Here is a 24,218-nt window from a genome sequence, read left to right on the forward strand (position 1 = left end):
ATCTCTGATTCGTTTTGCAAACGTTCACTCAAGAAAATTCGTAATCACCACGATAGAACCTCGAGATAACACTAATAATAGTACTAACATTTGAAATTTTTGTTGATGTTCGACCAAGTGGTTCTAATGCACGACACACTTACATTCGTTCTAAATATATCGTACTCAATTTGCTAATGAATTTCTAATAAAAATATGTACCCGTTTCTGGAAATTTTAACAATTGGTGACAGTTAGCAGCTAACTGTTGATGGCAGCTGATTTGAATGCTTTTCGTAACATCACTTTTGAATATTAACTTTTTCTCCTGTCCAACTCCAATATCGTGACAATCAGACACCAAATTGTTTATTAATCGAATTTGGCGTAGAACTTTTGTCAAGATTTCAGCAAAAGAATCCTTCATCAGCAAAATATTTTCGGTTGTTCAAGAGTACGCCAATTCATATGGATGTGGCATTCCTTTTTTGCGACTCTGAAATGACAGAAAGAAAACGACGAAGTAAATTCATACCAATTCGTATGCTGTAGACAAACCAGACAAATCACATAAAATATGAGCAAAATGAAATGAGCCAATGTAATGGTCACATAAAAGAAAAGTCGTAGTAAAACATCAATCTCACTTTCTCTGGCTCGGTGAGTACGGATTTTTCTTTAATACGATGAGTGTGTGTGATTTCAATGACACTGAATCTGAATGTAATTTTCATTTTAAGCAACAATAACCATAATAATTGAATGTTTTCACGTACCAAAAAAAATATCCTTTCGAAATGGGTATCTAGCATGATTGCTGCTTTTACTCACTTGCTGCTTCTACTCAACAAAAAAAAAAAAAAACAGAATAATTTTTCACGATTTGCGTTCAAATGTGAAAATCCAGTCAGAATCTGCGTGAATAAAAAATCGTTTTAAATTCATAATAGATGAAACCATTTGTGGAATTATAAAAAAATGATGAGAATAACACGGCAAATAGAATAAAATGAGGAGCATCGACTCCACCATCATTGGCAATATGTAAAAACATTGTTATTGTGCCAATTACTCTCGCTTCAAAACAAAAATCATTTCATACCGGAAATTAAGACAAACAAAATTCAATTTTCGGTTTCTTCCTCTCCTTTTTTTGTGTGTGTTTTTTATCGACCAACATTTTTTTTTAACAAAAACGCACGAGAATTACTCGTCGCATTCATTTAGAACTGATTGTATTTTTTGGTGCGCATTTTCCCTAACTGAATTAAGGCGATTTTTTCGGTGGAAAGAAAAATTATTTCGATAACTTTATGCAAAGTATAAATACATGATTGCAAGAAAAAATGGCTTCTTATCCATTTTGTTTTGAAATAGTCCCGATTTTTTTCTCGTCGGTCGTACTGAATGTATTCTCTTTTTATTCGGTAGAGAAAATGATTTTTTGCTTATCATTTTCATTGATATGGATGTTGTTTGGTTTTCGGTAAAATTGTAGATTTTCTCTTGTTTAAAGTGATAAAAATTGTGCGATCCGATCTGATTCGATGATGCGTCAGCAAAAACTTTCATTGCGACCATTTGAAATAAATGCGAAATATTTTATGCAAATATAAATTTTATTACACGACAGAGACAGAGGCGCACATCTTAACTGAAATCTGAACAACAAAAAAAACGCGCACACACATACCCATATCGGCAATTTCGGTAACTGCGTTTTATGGGGTATGTATGTGCCTTTTTCGATATCGTACCTCGCTCGAGACTCTAATATTTTCCTTCCTTTCGACACATTTCCTCTGCGGCTGTATGCATTAGAATCCGAATTCAATTTCAAATCGGTTTCAGAAAAGAAAAACCGTATTTGCACCTCTCGATAATCGAAAGATATATTACAGGTGTGGCATTTTTGGATTAGCTCTATTCAAAGCGGATTGAAAAAGATTTCGAACAGAATTGGCGAATAAATTGAGATAGAATGGAGGTTAGAATGGCTGAGACACACGCACGTGAAGCGAGAGAGATACATTCGAATTTGAAAGGAGGCCAATTGATTTTGATGAATTTGTGCGGTGTATTGATTGTGTTACGCAATATTGATTGATTGGCAAACTAGTTGGTATCTTCTGTGAGAATCGAAATTTCTATGCATTGGCCAGATACAAATTCATCATGGTTAAATGTTTGCCCGATAAACCTGTGTCGGATTGTGCTAGCGGCGGTAAAACTACGGTATCTGCGCATTAGAAGATAGAATGTGTAGTCTTCATTTCAGAATGTTGCCCAAATATTTCAAACAATACCAAAAATCTTTTATTGCTTTGTTCGCCACTAAATCGGCCGTTCGTTTCATCATTCATATGCCATTCAAAGAGCGTAATGAATGTTTTCTTCCGACATAAATACTATACCGCCTACCTTAACAAAAGAATCCACACAAAGGCATAAGTAACATTGTTAATGATAATGTGTAGATGCTTGGAAATGTTAACGTGTTTGGCGAGACGGACTTTTTTTCTTTTGTTCAGCATATTATCACCATCGCCACAACTGAAATAGATGTTGAATTATTTCCGTAAACCACCAAAAAAGCTCATCCAGTATGGTTCATCGAAATTCAACCTGAAAATAAATGTGGCGTACGCAAAAAGCAACTGAAAATGGTTCATCGTTTGATAAGCAGGTGTTTAAGAGAAATTGATAAGGCCCCTGAAGACATTCAATTCAGTTGTATTGTTCTTTTTTTGGGAGGCAAACTTGAACATTCCAAAATAGCGCAACAATTTTCACTCGCCTGAGCGAACAATTTCGACTTCGTCGAAAGGGAGAGAAAAAAGCACACCCTATTGAATACACATGGCACGAAAAAAAATCTATCTGATGAAACAAACGATGTATATATGTGCTAACGAGGCAGTGAAAGAGAGATGTTTACCTCTATTTGGAAGGTGCCTCATTATTTTAGGTAAATGGCCTATACGGCTCCACTGAGTATCGAGCACAAAATGCGAATTAATTGAATTTATCCGGTCATCACTATGCGTCGATGCGACGACATTGGCTGTTGCGGTGCCACAACACCAAATCGATTACATTAACGTAAATGGACATTTCCACGCATTTGCTTTCAATTAATGAATTTCTGGGCTTTAACACAAAATTCTAGTTACTCCAAAAACCGTACTCAAACTCCAAAAAAAGATAGAAAATGAAAGGAACCCCATAAATAGGTGGATAAGTAAAACAAAACATTCATTCGCATTGCTCGCCATTGTCATATATGTTTGACGATGCTCTTAATTAAATTTCATTATGAGAGTAAAGACTACCAAATCAAATTTAGAAAATTAAAAATACGTCGCTTGCATTGAAATAAATTTTAGTACAGGGTACACTTTTTTTTGCTGTCAACCGTTGTATGTATTGCAAAGTTTTTAATTACATGTTGCTAATCAAGTGCAAGTCATTGTTTGACTGACGTTTGATGAATTTTCCCTTAATTTGGAATAGCTTCACGAATTTACGGCAACATTTCACACACAAACAGTGGTTCAGCATTGGAAAACCGTTTTGAAAATGACCGTACTCACGATTCATTCTTCTTTTTTCTTCTCTCTATGTCTCCGAACTTCTCTTAGCTTAAACTCCAACGATACATATATTTTATCTCTCATGATATGTCTTTATAAAGATATCGATGACTGGCAAAAGTAAGTAAAGGTATTCGCTAAATCGATGAAAGCGAATTTCTGTTTAGGAACGAATTGATACATAGAATATGTGCAAAAGATCGAAATATGAGTTACGTGACTATGCTTTCTATTTAAAAAAAAAATCGAACGTAAGATCATCTAAGGATTGATTTTATGCAATTTGCATTTCAAGTTCGAAGCTGGGCAAAACAACAGAAAACTCATGCACGTATCAAGAACACGGGCGATGCCATATTATGTCATTTGGTAAATAAGTAAAATCTCGGAAATTGAAGTTGGTCTTTGACGTAAGCTTACAACTGTACAAACTTATTCTTATTCTTCTTTTTCTTCGTCATCAATATCGTCATCATGGCCTTATGTGATTTCTTTTAACGGTGAGAAAACTTTTCAAAACTCAAATGCTGAGTACGAACAAATATCATGCTCAAAAGAAGAAGAAGAAGAAAGAAAAAAACTACAGAAAAGTGCTGTCATTTCAAAAGGAAAATCATAGCACTGAAGCCAGTCATGAGTGAATTATTCGACGACATGAAACTTCAATGAGTTTGTTCACCGTATTCGAAAAATTCCCGATAAATTTTCGATGAATTTACATCAATGTGATCGAGATGATATAATGCAGTGAAAACACAATTTGCAAAACAGTAAAAATCCGGTTACTTTCCTTTCAAACAATAACACTCATTTGTCAATATGTGTGTTTGTATATACATTATGTCAATGGCATCATATAATTTAGTCTTTCTCAACGATTTTTCCATACCCTGAAGTCTTTGCCATTGTACAGAAATAATAGCACACATACATTGGCCATGTTTAATATTCTATAAGTGTTTGTATCCGGTCGCTTTTTATCATTTCCGTTTTTGAACTACACATCCAGTGAATGTATATTCATAAAACATTCAAACGGGTGATACTGTATTCACTTCGTAAAGCTTCCCTTTCTGATAGTGTTGTATGTGTTTTTAATACTGTCTTTTGCTTGCTTTCATTCTAATCCTTATTGTGAAGACAATGTGAAATCATAAAAATGGAAAATTGTTCTTTTGAACTTACTTGAGTCGATTCTTTTACTTTCTCTTCGTGCACTCTTCCGTTCTTTTGCAAAGTAAAATGCGATTGAAGCACGAAAACAAACATATCATGTAACGCCTGCAGTCTAAACGAAGATAGCCAAGAATATGATGATGCTATTCACGTACGATGTTCGCATAAATGCGTTTTACTCGTGCAAACTGCAACTTCTGCATGATGGATATAAGAAAAGTTTCTTGTGCATGATGGCGACAAAAGAATATGATGTGATATTGCACTCAGGTGAAAAGTTTCAGCATAATATTTTAGAATGAAATCCCATTAAGATTGAATTTTTCATCAGCAATGGCACTGATTTTATTCGTCATTTTTTATTCATTTCCATATTGCCGCTGTCAACGATGGTGCAACACAAAAAAAAACCTTGGTTCGGAGCAAAAATGCAAATCGTTTGAAAAAGCAAAAATTCACATTTTTCGATAAATAGCATATTATTCATGAACATCGTGAAAGCTGAGAGATTCAAAGTAAAGTCGATGAAAGAGAGATAGAGAGAAAGATAGAGAGAGATAAAGAGAAAGATATAGAGAGAGTACTTGAAAGAGAAATGTCAAACACGTCAACATTGAGAAAATCTATATGCGCAGAACTTTATGAACTGAAATTCTCAATAAAAAACGCGGTCCGCAACTGACTTTTCATTCTCGTTCAGCGAATTTAAATGCTTCAATGTTGAAAGAGAGATAGAAAAATATTTGACAAACGTAACGAGAATATTAATGTTTAAGACAAACTTTGAATAGAGCTATTCAGTTGAATGAGAGATTGGCCGAGATTGGATTCTGTTTATGTTTTCGTCATTTTGGTTTTGTCTCAAAACCGAAATCTTATTTTAAGCACTTCAACCGATTTTGTTTTCAACTAGTATAGTTCTGTGTATATACATGCCAAGGAACATTCCAAACTCGACGAGATGAGACGATTTTCATCAAAATAACAACAGCAAAACCAAACTCACCAAACTCAAACTCAAAACGTTAATATTATTCAAAATTCTGATGATATATTTAGTTTTGCGAATGGTGTGGTTTCACATACATATAAATTCATTCCAATCTTTGCTCGTTCATAAATCCATTAGAGTGATTTTAAATCACAATAATGACATTTTGAACGGTATTTTACTGAAAACCGCAGCAAACTAAAAGCTATGCATGTGTACATGTTTGTGAAAATGACAACTCAACAGATCAAACCATGCAAAATGTGAAAAACAAACATATCATATTTTGTGAACATGAATCACTTTTGACAAAAGAGAAAGAAAGGGCGAGACCGCCAAGCGAAAAAAAAAGATATTAATTTAATCTGTACATTTGAATTCATTATGGTGCGCATATTTTAACTCGCATTGAAAGTGAACGTAAAAATCGATGTAATTACTGTGACATGTAATTTTTCATTGCTATTTTTTTAACTCTTGCCATTTCGCCGGCCCCCCGTACGATTGCCTTCATTTTAAGTAATTAAGATTTTATGTGGAAATAAAAATAGCGGAAAAATGACACATTTACGATTATTTGCAATGTAATGTAGTAAAACATAAGTTCGCCCATATATATTTTAGCTGTGTGTGACAGCACTGCGAGAGAAAAAGAGTGAAAGACATTTGAGTCGGTATGAGAGTGGAGAAAATTTATGAAGCAAAAGATCTGTTGTGGACTCTTGAGATGTTGCAAAAGATTTCACGACAACATTTTCAGCGCACTTGGAATTTTTCACGTGATAAAGTCATGAAAGTAAAACCATATAAATACATGTGTCATTTTTTTGAGTAAAGATAAAATGTCTGTGTTAAAAAAAAAGTGCCAACGATCATACTTTGAAACAATTTTCGAGATGTCTTTAAAAAACGGTAGCAATGCTCCCTGAAGGATGCGTTTTTATTGTGTCCCTAACTGTAAATCAGGTTAATTGATTTTCCCGAAACGACAGCATTAAACATTCAGTATATGCACACGTTTACTGTAAAAGATGGAAAAAAGAACTGTCTCTCAATTCAAAGCGATCGTAAGTGCAACGATGTATTATTATCCACATTGGCACTAGAATATTGCATAGATTTTACGGCATTGTCAATGGCGATGCATTCAAGTCGTTTGAGAAATTTTTTCGCATTATTTGCTCATAAAAATGGTTACATTTATTAGCAATACCTGTTTTCATGCACGCTGTTTCGCATCTCTTTTACGTTGCGAAATTAAACCGGGAGGATAATAAATTTTTTATACTATATGGTCGTTTTTAGTTCGCAAGCGTATAGTGATTGCTGCCTTTCTGCAGCAATATATTAAGCCATTAACCATGGGGGAAAAATTAGCATTTTTCGAACGCATATATGAAGTTGTCGTATTTTTTGTCATTAAAAAAAAGGTTCCGGTATTAATACCGTAGCGGACGGCTTTTATCATGACATGGGATCACTTATTACAATAATATTATTATTTTGGAAGAGAGAACTCTGGTGAAATCGACCTTGTTCGAAGCGTTTGATAGATTTACACATATATTGAGCGAATGTGTGACACATATATTCATAATGAAAGTTTTATTTGGCTCATGAGCGCATTGAAATATACTTCAATTGAACCATTAAGCCTTATTCGATTGGAACATGTAACCATTTGGTATTTCGATGATTATTTGTGTTTGCAAATGATAATCACTTTAAAACTTCAGTGTTTTCACATGTTCAATGTGCTGTGACGCACGCCGTTCACCACCTACACACATCCATCGAAGTTCGAACCGTACGTTGATGCAGTGGAATTTTTTGGTAAATGCTTTCATTATCCATGCTAAATGGGAGTAGGCCTATTAAAAAGAAGTATTTGGAATTTTTTCTCTCCCTTATTTCATTTCAACAACCTCATCAAGGGTTCGAGAAATAGAAATGCAAGTGTATGATGGAGAATTACACATGTACATGCCAATATATAACCGAGTTGGAGAGAATGTAAGTGTTTTCAATCATTTGGTGGACATGGTACACATTACATATATCCTTGGTAATTTTATTTACAAACGAAAACCACAGCTCACTCACATCTCTACCTTCCATGGTTCCACATCAACGTTTAGGTTTGCATCGTAAAATGTGATTTTGATTGTTTTTCCGCTCTAGATAAATATTTTTTCGAATACAAACACACTGCGATTGTGAAATAAAGACGATTTTCAAACGTATATGAACTCACGGCGATTATAAAAACAACGTAGAATATTTTCGTTTGCCAGTCATCGTTATTTATATTTGTACAAGTTCCGAGTAAACACCGAAAAAATAACAAATACCATACTCGAACGAATTTCGTCGTTTCGAACATATTCGTTACATGTTCTCTCTGTTCCGTTGATTGGTTTTTGGCATTTTTTTGACTATGTTGCTCATGACTTCGCATCCAAATCTATACAATTGGGAAGAGAACGAAAAAAGAAAACAAATAATATATTGGAAACGGAATGCATAGAGAGTACATGTTGTGTGAGTGTGTGCATGGTAAAACTGTGCAAATGAATATTTTGTTCAAAAACATAAACTCAATTTACATGTGAATCCCATTACAATTTCAACAAATATTGCTTATTACCACATCGCATGTGACAGTATTTGATGCGGTTCTTGTGTGTATACACAATGTTGATGCTGTAACTGATTTATTTAAATTGTCACATACAAATATAAACTAACACCATTCGTTTGTTTTTATTTGCATACACACATCACAGCACATCGCATCGCATTGACTCGAAACCGAAAAATAAAGGATCGGAAATCGTTTCGTTTGCGAAATTGAAATACGACTCGGGTTATTTTTGTTGTGCATCAAATTTTGCGCATTTATTTGTCGTATCAATCGTTGTCGAATGGCTTGGAAAATCAATTTGACTTCTTTGTATTTTTGATACGGTTCAATCAATTTGTTGAGTCGCAAGCTTTGTTGCACAGACACACACGGTTTTTTTTTTGTGTTTCGTTGTTGATTTATGGTGCCTCTACTGTTACCATTCGCACACTATTCACACTTTTATAGACGTAAACAACTGAACCTGACAATGACACACATTATTCGCAAATTCAATGGGATTGGCGAACACATTTTGGTGACACATTGTCTCGACGGGAAATTGCAAACCGCTCACATTTTGCGTGTTTTGTCACTTCACATTTAACTTGGCATCGGAGCAAATGAATGATCCTAGTTATCAAGATGAATTCAATTATCAAAACTCGGCAAATTGATACAATGTTCCGCATGCTTCTACTTATTCGACATTTATATCACGCTACAGTATCGAGTACACAACGAACAAAATGTGCGCTTGTTTGAATTGAAAAACTCGTTTTTGTTTACGATTGTGCATGTACACATTTCGGATCGATAAGATGTGACGAAATTATCTCTCTGTTGCAACGCACAAGCATAGCTCTCAATCTGAATCGATTTTATTTGATCTCTGCTATTTGAGCATGCCACTATTATAAGATAGACACAATGTAACATGTAAAATAAAGCAAAATCACTTGTGGAGTATATTTTGCATGATATTCCGTTGTTTAATGCGATGCTTAAAAATAGATTCGATATGCCAATATAATATTAATTCATTATTGAGATCGAAGATTGACAGTGCTTTGGAAATGGCATTTTGGTTCACTTGAAATATTGAGAGACTCTAGAAATTGATTGGTTGAAAGTGGAAAAACAGACATGCACTATTTAATAATGGTTATTATTCTTCAACGTGAAGTGTGTACTTTTCTCTCTCTCTCGCATTTGATTTTTTGCCACGTTTTATGTCATCAATTATCAAGCGTAATCAAACTGAAAATTGTAATAAAACTTTGCCTCGGACATGATTGATAGTTTCATAAAATGAACTAATAATCGGAAACAGCCATCGATTATTCTTACTTTCACACCAAGATCGTAGAAAATCATTTCATCAATATTGCCTTTGACAAGCGACAACATTTTGATATCTATTTCCATTCCTATTATATGCTCTCCGTGGTGTGCCTCTGTTATCCATGGTGCTCAGCATGTCGTTATGTTCTGATTCGTAGTTTCTTATTTCCTGTATTCGAAAATGACATTTATAAGACTGAGCTCCTGATGCTTAATTGCAGCATCTCTTGATTGCATGTCTACTGATATCGATCGACGTTTGAACTTTGTGTGAAAAAAACTGGTTTGTGTGTGTGTGTGTGTGATTGTGTATATTTGAAATGCGTCAATATGCAATTCAGTAAGTATATCATCGATAGCAATCACTTACGCTCCACATGTATAGAGAGTGTTTTCGATTGATGAATTCGATAGGGTCTATTGATTAAAATTGAACATCCAACGAGAGAGAAACAAAAACAACGACAACCACAACAACGACGACTATGACAACAAGCAGGCAAGCACACACAAAAAAATATGTGGTTAAACCAAAGAAAGATGCGGTTATTAAGTAGTGTGCGGTCACATACAACAGCAATAACATTGTTTAGAATAGGCTAGAGTTGTGACTGTAGTATATGTAGGTTTGAGGTTGGTTTAAGTGGATTTGGCCGCCATGGATTCTTTTCATCATTTATGTAATCAGTAATTTACCGCAAAATTATAAAAATGATAAAAATGTGACCGCATTGAGCTTAAATTTGACCGCACACTGCTTAATAACCGCATCTTCATTTGATTTAACCGCATATTTTTTTGTGTGCAGGCAACATTCCAATAATCCTATATTAATGGGAGTTTATATGAATCAATCATTGTTTTCAAGTGCGCCCACCGCAAGGGAAAGAGAGATTATTATTTGCTCCGTACAAATGCAAGTTAACAAGATATTTTCTCAAGAGCATTTAAAGTTAATTCAAGTGGTTGTTCAATTTCAATTTCGGTATTTTTAAAACACAAAAAAAAATGTCGATTCAAATAATGTGGATAAAATTAGAGCGCCGCCTCAAGAAGTGTAAATTGAAAAATATCATACAATTCATACGGAACAAATTGTGAGTAAGGAACATTTGTGATTGTCGATGGAAGAGATGTTTTCTTTCGGCTTTTTGAAATCAAATGTCTCGATTTGCATTTACACAGTTTATGTAAATCCAATTGGCGGTCATTTTAAACCAAATGAATTTAAGATGAGAACTGAGACTGCATTCAGTTGGAGTGAGAAATTAAGGAAATAAGATGAAGAGAAAGAAACGGAACCAAGAATCAGAAAAAGAGACCAAAGGGGAAAAAATATGAGGGACTGAAAATGAAAAAAGTTGGAAATATGTACTTTCTGTACGAATTGAAAAGTGTGCTTGAAATGTAATCTCGATTGTGAATAATTTATGTTCGTATATCAACTGAATCGTGTATGAGATTCGAAGTTCATCGGCTTAGTTCTGTATCGATCCAAAAATATACGATGATTATACTATTTCAACCGGAATGTATGAGGCTAAATCTCGCTAGTCATTGCATTTTGAACGAAAATGGAAGGAAATGAACATAAAATAAACATTTTAAAATGGCCATGTGTGTGCGATTCAAATTCATTTTACCCAGTCAATTCCAAACGGTTTCCGTTTTAAAATTGCAAAATTTGTTGTTACTGCATGAAAATGCACATAAAACTCCAAGTTTGGAATTTAAAAAAAAATTGTTTATTTGGAATTCATATTGCATTACCTAAAAGCATCTACATATCAAAATGCTCATCAGTTGAGCAATTCAGTATCAAATGGATTCCAATGGGGGGAAAAATCATAATTAAAAGTTTTTAATCAAACAAAAGTTTTTCGAAAACAATGCGAATGTCGGCGATGCATATTTTTGCTTAAAGCAGTAAGGTGAGACAATAAAAATTAAATTTTCAAATGACGTCCTTCCATACAACGTCGGTTTTTTTGTTGCAGAAAATGCCAAATGCGTTTGCAGATTTAACTGTGAGATAAAGCTACTACTTACTAAAGAACGAACGATTAAAAAACAAATTAAGGAAACGAGCACGAAATGAGCAAAATAAGAAAATGTAAGCAGTGAAATGGGCATAGATACAGAGGCAGGGTGTGCAAGAGCGTGAGAGGGAGATAGATAGAATGTAAAAGAATCGAATGAAATGCAGTCGTTGCACATTAGACGTTCGCACACACACAGCAAAACAAACAAGAGCTGAACATTAATTAATTATTCATTTATGTTTTTGCATTTCGAGTAAAATAAACTTTCTTCAACGTTGATTGAGGTGCAGCTTCGGTGTGTTCACCAAAAAAACGAGAGACTAAAATCGTAAAAAAGTGTGTGAGAGTGAGTGACGTCGTTTTGAATTCGAGCAACTATGCACACAAATACAATTCATTTTGATTTAAATGATGCTGCTGACTACGAACAAAAATGCATAAATTCCGATTGTGCTTTTTCTGCTCGGTTCACTTTGAATTATTTTTTTAAAATGTGAAATGTTCGGAATTTTATATACACACACAAAAAAGGGCATTTTCATTTTTATTACATTCACGTAATGTTTGTCTATCATGGATTGCAACATTGTTGCACCCGAAGGGATGACCCGGCTCGCAGCAGATGTGTGAATAAAAAAAACTGAAACATTTCATCAGAAAATACGTGCTGAAACGCTTGTATTGCCTCTGGTGAAACATTTTACATTTTACGGCCTCGTGCCTGAGTTTAACGGGCAATAATGGTTTATAAATCGAAAATTCAATAAAATCAATATAGAATTTTTCAATGCAAGTACGTCTAAATTGCAATTCCATTTGCCAAGAGAAAAGTCATCAAAAAAGATAAATTCTGGGGCATGAACTAACCTGTCCAATGCTCAAACAAAATAATAACTTCAAAGCGCACCGATACAAAGCAAACGAATCACTTCATAATTTGCATAAAAATTGTTTCGAATAAAAAAAAGTTTGGTTTGTTTACGGTTTAGCGCCGAAAGACAATATAACACTCAAATCTATCTGATAAAAACAAGTGACGGCAATAATAGCCCGAAAAGCACCGATTGTTACAGCAATCGCGATGAATAAACAAACACGCCAAACATTGTGCGCGCATAGAATGTAGAAAGGCAAATGCCAGAAAAGGAACACCACGGAAATGACCGCACTGTTTGTCTATGAGTGTGTGATTTATTGCAATAATAAAAATTCAAACAAGTTTGTACAACATAAAGTACACGCTCTATTGTTCACAAATGTCTAAAAATAATCGATATCAACGAAGTGTGCAAGTGCGATTAGATTCGGTTCCTGTTGTCGTTTTTGTATTTGCGGTCGCCGTCATCGTTGGGGAAGTTTCTTTTTTCTTTTAATTTGCAAAAAAAAATTGAGTTTGACTTGAGTTTATGTAATTGGACAAACTCCGGTCAACATTTATCAAAGCAATTTGTGAAATTAACACACCTACTCCGATGAAACAGTTGAACTTTACTATTGTCTGTAATCATTTATTTGAATTTGGTAGTCAACCCTTGTCACGTTGTGAATTTTTGGAACCGTTTTCAAACGAAATTAACTTTACCTTGTCAAATAAGCTTCAGTTTCGCTCATACACTGAAAGAATGTTCATTAAGAAAATTCCTTATGTTGTCACAAATAATTTTGTGTAAAATGTGAGCGCGTGCAGTTGTGTGTCATTTGAAATGCGGGAATGTTGAATATTGTGTGCATCCAAATTTTAGTATCCGATGCGAATGAAACGAAATTGTTTTGGAAAAGTTGACATATTCAAAGAGAATACGAATAAAAATGAATTTGCTGTCGGAATGTAGAGCATGATATTGCAATAATATTTCTATTGTTGTACAAATGGTTATTGTTTTTGGGTCAAATACGAAACAACGAAAAGTGGCTTTGGTGATATCATCGTCATCGAAATGATTTTGATTTTTTTTTTTCGAAAAAGAAAGAAAGAAACTAGAACACTTCAAACAACATGATTTATTTTTCACAGATGATAAGATAATCGGAAATCTATATATTCAACGCTGAAACGAAAGCAAGCAAACATCGCCGCATTTCCAGAGCTCAAAATTCATGCGGTATTATTTGAAGAAAAAAAAAGAAACTGTTTTTCAATTAAAAAGAAATATGAAGCGAAATGCAAAAATAAAAAAAATAAACTGTTGAACTGTTTAAAGAAATTGCAAGGCTCAGAACATTTGAAATACGTCAAAAAGCAGGACAAAAAATTGTGACGATATCAAGTGTTTTTTTTTTCTCTCTCTCGGTGCAATAAAAAATTATTTCGGTAAATAATAAAGTGAAACAAAAATAAAATACGGTGCGGCACGCGATAACGAACGAGAGCGCAATACAATGAAATTGATCAATAATCGACGGGTGCTGGTGGCTGTGCTATGATTGCAACATTCTTTTTGATATTTGCATTCTTACGATCAATACGGTGGAGTCGGCGTCGTGCACCACCTCCGCTCAACAACGATGATCAAGAGAAATCGTTGATTGAATCAAAGGATAAATTGTCATCGTTGGGCCATTCAATGTTTTCACGTAGCGATTCATCAGCAACAACAACATCATCGAGTGGTGTTGGCAATGCCACCGCTAGCGGTTCATTTATAGCCGGTAAAAAACGTGGCGATTCAACCGCATCAACGATATCAACTTCAGTATTTTCTGAAACTGTGCAAGATGGACGCCGTAGTTCGGACGGTGTCCGAGCCACCGGCAGTCAGCACAGCCTGCATCAACAACAGCATCGTCGATCGAGCGGTCGCATTCGACGTTTTGCTGGCTCCCGAACCACCATAGCTGGTGCACGACGTCGTACAACTGGAAGGTTTGCACAAAACACTTTTTTCTTCTTCATTTTTTTTGTTTCGTTTTGTTTTACATCCTATCCTGTACACACTGAGTGTGTCTTTTGTCAATAAGCGAAATTATTTATGTCATAATTTATGTAATTTATGTCAAGCAAAAGTGGTAAAGTACATTGTTCAGCATCAGTTGTCATTTCAATGTGGTTTCGAGAAAGTTTTTCGATTTTTAGAATGCACGAACACAATCGTGCCCGCTAAAGGGTGAGTTATATAAAGTACACACCAGTTCCATTTAAACGGCAACAATTTCGAAGTGAGTGGCAAAAGTTATACTATATGTATCGCATTTAAGTGCTCATATGTTTGCTATTTTAATGGGAAATGATTCTCAGTTCCAGTTTTTCATTAAACATCACTCACTCGCTATTGTAACGTCGTTTATGTTCCGTCTTTTCATTGTCGTTGTCATCATCGTTCTTGTCACCGGATTTCATCGTCTCCACTTATCGTTGTACGACATTTTCAATTGTTTTGCTCCATAAACTTTCGCCGTTTGTATTGAAGCATCAACATTATGACATCATATACTGTCTTCCACTCGACAACACAAAATTGTACATAGAATGGTTTTGCTCCAGCAAAAAAACACACACACTCCCACAGTCAGTGTGCAATCTTGGTGCTTTTCGCCAAGATTAACGTTTGAAAAATGTTCGAAAGCAAGTCATTTCTTTCAATCCGTTTGGTTTTCCCTTTTCGGCGATTTTTCCATTTGCTCTCACAATCTTTTCGCTCTATTTAAATACTTAATGAAATGCGAAACATTGCACAAAACTTTAAGACACGAACGAGATGAGCAAGTTGACATGAGATGAAGCATTTTCGCGCGCACTTGTGTGTATAGCACATCATTGACTGGCACAAGTGTTTCTTAAGTACCAGCAGCAAGTGTAACCGTGTGTGTGTGTGTCATGGTTGTACAAAGGAAAGACGTGATTATACAGCTAAAAAAACAAACCGTGATTTTGAATACTGGCACCGGTTAATATGACTTGACAATAATCGGCTTTCTCTTTCGTTTTTATGTCTTCGTGTTCTTCTTGTTTGTTGGTCGTAATATTCTTTTATTCATAACCTCGATTTTATTTTGTAGTTGATGAAGACGTTCGTCAAAATGGTTAACTCTTCAAACTCTTTCTCTTGACAATTTCCATTGATCATAATAGCGTCTATTTTTAACCCGTTACACATATGCTTTGTAACAAAAATTGATGCAGCTGTTGCGCGACTTTTCTCAAGCACACGAGATGGATGAAGATAAAAAAAAGTGTCTATGTTTTGTGAGCAATATTAACACAAAGTAAAAATTATGGCGACGACGACGATGAGCGACGCGCTAAGCATCAAAATTGTGTCGCAGCAGAAGCGAGTACTTGAGCATCTCGTGTAAATCGATTTTTCTCTCTTGCTTAGCTCGTCTTGTCGTATTCTGTAGCCCCCCACTTTTAATCCACTAAACAGAATGCACGATACATTGTTATCATTTTGTTAGCGTGTGTATCGTTTAGCATCGCCGTTTTCCGTTGTCATATTCGAAGAAGGAAACAGACTTTATATATGCTTTTATTTTCGTTACACATGAGCGCACAACGTTCACGCAATTATTTCTCATGATCGAGAAAAGGGATCAGAACATCGACCACATTGATTGGTAGGCTAAACAAATTGTTGGCATAGTCGTTGCTCATCGCCTTCGACAAACATGTAGAAATGGCAAAATGATGGTTAATATAAATGCCCTGCAGCCTATACATGACAAGAAGTGGATTTTCATACCAAATTCAAATTCTGCCAATGATAATCACATGAGATGCGGGCAAAATCAAAGTCAAATGAAGAACACGAAGCATCGAATGCAGGAGCAATGAAAGAGAGACTGATGACAGGAAAAATTGAAAATGTGGCTGAATAAGACGCAGACACACAATGATTTTATTATGTGTTATCAATGGCATGCATGTATTGTTAATGGTACATTCATGTGCTTGCTCCCACAATAATACCCTTTTGCACGACATCGACATTACTTCGAAGAAAATCACATCTTTTCAACAAATTTAATAATAAACAGTGAGATATGGCACTCGATTCGTGTCTCGACTCTTGTTCGTTCTCACAGTTGATTGAAAATGGGTACCCTGTTCATCAGTCACCATTGTTGGCGAATTTCGCTTAAAAACTTTCAAAACTCAAATCAATATTTTTATGAAAACCGCTTCAATCATTTCACACTTTTCTCTTTAATGCAAGCCAATAACATTTATTTGAAATAAAGCAAAACAACACACGCTAAATAGTATGCGTTTCGACAACACATAAATATAAATACATTACAAAGTAGCATACATAATTTTTACAAACTGTTTCAGTTTGTTCTTATTGATATACAAATACATTGGCTCACGTCTCGTATTGTATGCGAACGTATGTATAGGAGCTTTAATGTAATACAATTAAGAAAAACTTCTGTCTAACAAGCTTTAACTTTTGCTCAAAGAACCATTTTCGCATTTGAGTTTAACTCTAATTTCACTTCGTGTGCACACATCACGGAATGTCGATTTTCAAATAAGTCATCGAATGAACCGCTCTGTCATAATTTTAGATTCATAAGATTTAATCGAATTATATGAAAACTTTTCATTCAGTATATAAATGATTGCTTTGAGTGCGTGACATGTGCTGCTGCTCAATACAAAACTGCGTCATTCTTATCTTCAAGCTCCGCCGTCCGATCGCATTCGATTCAATGTGGTAGTAGATTAAATCTTCTTCGTCTTTACTCAACAAATACAGCATAAACATGAGTTTGTAGTGATAACACGCAAACTAAAAATTTTGCTCAATCATAATTCATATCAATCAGAAACTTCAGAGTGACTGAACTCGGTTTGAGTGCGTACATACTTTGACAAATGTCAAATTATCGACTCGCTACTTATCAATGAACCAATAGACAAATTTTGTTTTCATTTTGATGGTGAATTTCATCGTTCATGGTATATATTTGAATTTTTGAGAGGAAAAAAAGTAGCAAAAATATGAGCACGAAATATTTTTCAATTGAATTCACATATTAAATTCTTACGATCGAATTCTTCTCTTGTTGTTAGCTAACGAAATATTTCATTTCCGCGCGCTTCATTGTGTGGGTGTGTTATTTGTTCAATTTTGAATAGAAAGTTGTTTGTGTGTGTGTCAAAAATCGATGTCATCCGAACAAAATGCCACAAAACTTGAGTGCACAATCAGGTAAATCGTAAATGTTGTCTGTCGCAGGATGTGAATTATTGAATCAAATAGTTTTCAACATTCTAATTTAATTATGTTTTACCAGTTTGTGTGAAATTGGCTGCGCCTGTCTATCTCTCTCTTTTTATCTCTCCTTTTTCTCTTTCTTATACAAGAAAAAACTACCAAAGTGGCAGTATAAATCTTTCGCTCCCTCTCTTTCTCTCTCTTCCTCTCGCTGTCGCTCTCACTCGCTCTCGAGAATGGCTAGAAATATGTAAATGACGTAAAGCAAGTTATAGCATGCAGCTCGAGAAAATGATGTTTCATCACATTTAAGCACCGTTGGTAAAAGTTTGTGTGTTCGTAACTTTTTTCTTTCGTGTCGTTTAAAACTTTTCGGGAATTTTTTTATTGCCACTTCTTGAAAACCTCAACTCTGAATAAAGAATAAATGTTTAAAAGGATTTTTACTGCCGCCATCACACTAACTTTGTAAATGTTCTTTCCCGGAAGCAGAAGAAAAAAAAAATTCTGCAAGAGGAATGTGAACAAATACAGTGAATCTAATTTTTTTGATAGACAAAATAACAAGCAAAGTAAGCAGAGAAACTCTCCACTAACATAGGATTCATTTACGAATGGCGTGTGAGTGGAGTGTGTCATGCAAAATTTTGTCTACCAAAAATATTAGATTCACTGTACAATTTGTCAAATCGTCTTATTAATTACACAAACAAAATTTAGATTTCATCATACAAGAATGTGGATGAATTTTTTTTGCTTGAAATCTTGTGATTCTGTGACGCAATTGAAGTGGATTTATTTGACAAATTTTAATAATACATATATGTATATCAAGTACCAACTAAAAATACTCAGCATACATTTGGTCAGCCACAAATAATTTGAATGCATACCACGCGACGTTCGACGGAAATGTGTCGCGTCGAAATGTCATAAATTCAAAAATTCATTAATTGTTTATTTTCGTTCACATCATTGCAATATTAATTTTGTGTGAACATTTACTGAGGTGGCGAAAGATATTTGCACTCACACAAAATAAACCGTATCATAAATAAACTATTCAGTTGAGAGTCACAAAAATAATGACATATTTTCATTGATGACATGTTTCACCGATGAACATGTGATTTTTTTCCTCTTCTTCTTTGATTTTGGTTTATTTTGTTGTTCGGAAAATGTTCGGTCCGAAATTACTTTTGCAGGTACAGTGCCGCAGAATGTGTTGGTGGAAAAGTGTATTTGTTGTGGCTGTCAAGCAAGCGATGTGACAGGTTTCAGATCATTGCTTGTGTACAGCATTATAATTCAGTTTTCGACATGACGTAGTATGATAGAGCGTCGATTGGTTAAAACTGTGGCAGTACGGTAAACCACAACAAATTACATACGGATTAAGCTTAGATATATGATCGACCTTCTATGTTGTGAAACTGGGCACAGCAACATCATTTTGGCTCTCATCCAATTACTTGGCATATTTTGTGCATGCACACACACAGATTGCATGCCTCGGCAAATCGATTCGAATCTATTGACATAAAGCTAGCAATTTGGATCGGCTTTCTATCTCTCACACTCTTTCTCCCTTCCTTTTTTTTTCTCTGTCAATCAATGATGCTTTCGACCGAGAAAAAAAGTTACATGTTCTATCTCTAGTTCATTCGAGCGAATGAATGAAAACACATAATTGTAGCTTCAACGCAACAAACATTGGTTATTTGTCAATTAAACTTGCAATTTAGTATGCCGAAATGGCTCAAACACCAACATGGAATCGTCGGTATTTAAGTGAAGCGAAGTCGTTTTTTTATTGTTCTGTCACCGGAATCGAATGAAATATTAATGAGATTTTGTTTATTTTTTCTTCTATCGTTTTACAGTTTTGATGTTGAAAATGGACAAGGAGCACGATCACCGCTGGAAGGTGGTTCGCCGAGCGCAGGTCTTGTTTTACAAAATCTTCCACAACGCCGCGAATCATTTCTCTATAGATCTGATTCCGACTTCGAAATGTCGCCAAAATCAATGTCACGAAATTCCAGCATTGCAAGCGAAAGGTAAGCCATTGTTGTTTTAAAAACGAAATCAATTCTTATTTCACCAAACAAAAAATCGGCACAAGAAAAAAAATTCAATTTTAAAAAAATGAATTAATTCGGCAAAAAAAACAATCTAAAATGGAATAAACCCTCGCCTCCCGCCAAAAGTAGCAATCCATATTGCGAAATAAATGGAAATCCAATGAAGCGAAAATATATATGCCTAACCCTTTGATAACCTTTTGTTTTATAACAACAAATGAAAATGTATTTATTTATTATTTTTAGTTTTGTATTTATACCACCCTACCTATATCCAAACTCTAATCAAAATAATGTTTATCTATATATATATTTTTCTCTTCTCTCTGTCTTTCATATTTTTTTATGTTACTTATCATAAACAAATTATTTAAAAAAAAAACCAAAATCGAACAAAACTTGATCAAAATAAATCCTGCATTGACCAAAATAAACACAAAACAAAAACAAAACATACGAACAAACATATAAAATAAAATTAAAATAGGGAAAGTCGGAGTAATGTTGCAAATGTTGCACCCATACGTGAAGAGTAAGTGTCTCTTTACCTGAAACAAAAATTAATAGTAATCTGATGTGTTTTTCTGGTAGTGTGTTCATTCTCAATCTTCTTTCTACTACTATTACTACTACTATTTTATGTATATTGGTTTAATTGTATGTGTTAGCATTTCTTGTTCTCGTTTGTACTTGTGTTATGTAACCGATATTGATTCATTTTTCGACCCGATCAATTGGCCACTAATTTATTTTGAAAAAACATGATTATTGTAAAATACAATTTGTAATGTGTTTAATGGATTTGGCATTTTATGATACAAGAGAATGTTTATTCTTTTTGCTTTTTGTATATTACGTTTTTTGATTAACCATCGCGCACTGGGTTGCTGCAAAACACGTATCACTGGCGCCCTCACTGTATTGCATAGTGAAGTAACTCAATAGTACGTGTGTGAAATGTGAAGATTTTTTCTCGCACGAACTAGATGGCGCTAATAACTAAGTGTCTTTGCAGCAATGGTGTGCCATCGCGTGATAATGTTTATTGAATATCCCTTAGTGATTTGTTGCTATTCTGCCGCAATTCGATTTCGTAATTTACTCTTTCAAATATATGTATTTGCATGTTTTTTAGAATTAGGATAATTTTTTAGTTAAGCTTTTTAATTGAAAATAACAACAACAATTTTGTGTTTTGAATTTTAATTGTTCTGCGCGGTTTTCGGAAAATGTTCATTTTCACTTCTGGTAATGACATTGTTAAATGCTTTAAAATGTGATGCAATGCATAAATGATGTTTTATAGCTCGAAACGAAATACGTTGGCATTCATTAACCAGATGATTTTATAAAATGTTTTTTTTTTGTATTTTGGGATTCAATTAACTTTGGTCTATTTCGCAGGGAATAGCGTCAGATGGATCTATCAGCTTAGAAAATAAAAAATAAACGTCACATCATGTATGCATAGATGGTACTGATTCATCTTTTTGACAGTATGGACACTACCTTGAATACAATTAAAGAAATTGATTTAATTTTTGTAATTTTTCGAGTGGTTCCCCCTGACTAAAACTGTAGTCCTCGAAGAAGAACCACTCGAAAATCGAAATGTACCATAAAATCATCATTTGGTTTCACCTCAGCTTTTAAATCCATTTGACGGTATTCCCTCGGTATTCCGGGAAATTATACTGTAGAATTGTGCAATACAATTCTCGGTGAAAAATATTCATGCCAGGAACATTTTCTCTTTTGTTTTTTTATTCTATTTGAAAATATCATTAATTATTCACATTCACTGGGCGGCATACAAATAATTTCACCAATCAATATACACCCATAAAATACAGTATAGCAGATAGCATATAATTATCCCGTGATGAAAACTGTGTTATGATTCATTATAATATTGATGCATTTTTAATGTGAAATTAACGATTTTGCCGCTCAACATTTATAAATGGATTGTTTTTTCTCGTTCACTCCATGGGATTTAAGCCAAAAATGGATTTATATATCGATTTGTATGGGGGGTGTATACAACATCACCACGTGCTGTAATGCTTCAATTCAACTAACTATCTGAATGTAACAAAAGTAAATATTACGTGATTCGTTTTGGCACAAAGAAAATGCGAAAGACGAAGAAAATGGAAGAAAATTGGCAAAAGGGTGCAACTGTCTGTTTGGACGTTCCATTGAACAGTTAAACAGCAACAAATTGATATATTACATATGTACGATAAATTGAAAGAAGTAATTGGTCATTTTGGCCGACTTTCCCTACCAACAAAATAAATCGATTTCCATTTTTATACATTGATTAAAACTGACACAAACATTTAATATCATTACTATTCAAATCATTTACTGTTTGCATTGCGTTTGTAAAAATTTATTTATTATCAGCAATTAAATGTTCCTAGCTCGTTTGTTTCTCATTCAATATTGTGTATCATCAAATTTTTTGTGCAAGTCTAACTCTCATTCCTCCACACATTCCGAAAGCAAGTTTAAATTTCAGTCTCGGTATTATTTGAAATTGTTCCAAAAAAATTCTCAACCCCAACCCAATTGAAACTATTTTTCTTCTCTTCTTTTTGTGTAAATTCATTATGTACATCCATAAATCTATTTTTCTCATTACTTTTTTGTGTAAATAATTGTATAACAAGCAATCGTTTTCATATTGTCTTTGAACATTTATTCACTAAATAATAATAACAAATTCGCTTCAATTTGATGTATATGTTGCATAGTTCAAAGTTGAAAACGTTATTTTTTTATGTCTAATAAAATCAACCGACCGAAAATTTAATAACACAATTTTCCGAAACGAAAATTAAATTTCGTGCATGATATGTTTGTCATATTTGCAAGTTCGTTTTTATTCACCAATTGTTGTTTACGTACAACCTTTTCGGTGTGCATAAAATAGTCGAAATATTAATAATGACATATATTTGTTGAGAGGAGAAAATTCAAAACCATAAAGTGGACATGTTCGGCGCAAATCAAAATATACACATGGAATATTGAACAATTTCGAAAATAAAACCACCAATATCAATATTTAATAAAAGCAAATTTAGTTGTTCCGCTCTCGCATGGGGATGAAAATGAAACATTTTTCATGTTTACCAATTTTTCGAGTGGTTTTGATTGCCTCTCAAGTATTATTAGGTAACATTTTACTGTTGATGTGGAAAATGAATGAAATATACACAATTTTCAAGGCGCGGACATGTTTTTACAAACATTACTTTTTACTCTCTTGGGACGAAGTAAATGTAAACAGGCAACTAATTCGGTTTTGTTGAAGCAAAATGAAAAAATCCGTCTGACGCAAGCCTGACTTTTGTTTGCGTGTTTTTCTAGTGGAAAAAATTGAAAAATAACAAAAAAGTAAAAAGAAATAAAAAAAAATCTCGCACTGGCGATGGTCCTAGTTCTTCAGCAACTTTTGTAAAACGACCACATTCTTTTCACGATTATTGGGCCAAAAACGTTATGCACAAGAATAGAAAGTTTGTCATGAACAAAAACACACCCGTCTGGCGCTTTTCTCCGATAAGCCATATTTTTTTATTATTATCATTTTCCATGAAGTTACCAACTCATCCTTGAAACATCATCAAACTACTTAATATACTTTTTTTCGTTAAAACAAAATGAACAAAATAGTTACGGCCCGCATATTAACATCCCAAAAAATAATAATACTTTTGTTTATATAATTATAGTATAGTTATAGTTTAGTTTTAGATGGATAAAAGCGTGTACAAAAGAACCCAAAAACAAATGAATGACCGTAGATATGTTCAGTTATTTAGAGTTCTGTTGATTAATTTATTGAGCAATTGGCATTCAAAATGACTTGAATCCATGTTTACGGTATTTTTTTTCGCTATTTTCTATTTAGATGAAGCCTGTTTGCGACTAACTTTTTTTTATTCACTCAATAATTGTTAATTTAAATTAAGATTTGCTTTTATTTGTGGGATGGGAAAAACATTGATAATACTTTGTTTTTCACTCTCTGTTGAATGGATATCTAGATGGATATTTAATCTCTCTGATATAACCATATCGCATCGTTGAAAGTTTTTCCACCATCGTTAAAACATTCTTTATACGTGTTATACATTTTCAGGTTTAAAGAGCAAGAGCAACAGGTTTTAGCCGACCGATCGTACGTATTTAGAGTTTTTCTTTCATTTTT

At 34.0% G+C, this 24,218-nt stretch overlaps 1 protein-coding gene across 8 annotated transcripts in view; it reads left to right on the top strand.

The window, feature by feature from the left end:
• Positions 1-24,218, top strand: part of LOC116344200 (cAMP-specific 3',5'-cyclic phosphodiesterase) — a 142,305-nt gene that overhangs the window by 102,539 nt on the left and 15,548 nt on the right. For 3 of the 8 annotated variants that reach the window (XM_031772642.1, XM_031772639.1, XM_031772634.1), the window contains 3 exons: positions 19,793-19,969; positions 20,481-20,525; positions 24,150-24,188. In XM_031772642.1, coding sequence (XP_031628502.1) covers positions 19,793-19,969; positions 20,481-20,525; positions 24,150-24,188 — 261 coding nt within the window. Of the gene's footprint in view, positions 1-13,767; positions 14,612-19,792; positions 19,970-20,480; positions 20,526-24,149; positions 24,189-24,218 lie in introns of those variants that run through there. The other 5 variants (XM_031772640.1, XM_031772636.1, XM_031772635.1 and 2 more) reach the window with 5 other exon arrangements.

This window comes from Contarinia nasturtii, unplaced genomic scaffold (assembly GCF_009176525.2).
Source record: "Contarinia nasturtii isolate CC-2019 unplaced genomic scaffold, AAFC_CNas_1.1 Cnas_scaffold_1037, whole genome shotgun sequence".
NCBI lineage: Eukaryota > Metazoa > Arthropoda > Insecta > Diptera > Cecidomyiidae > Contarinia > Contarinia nasturtii.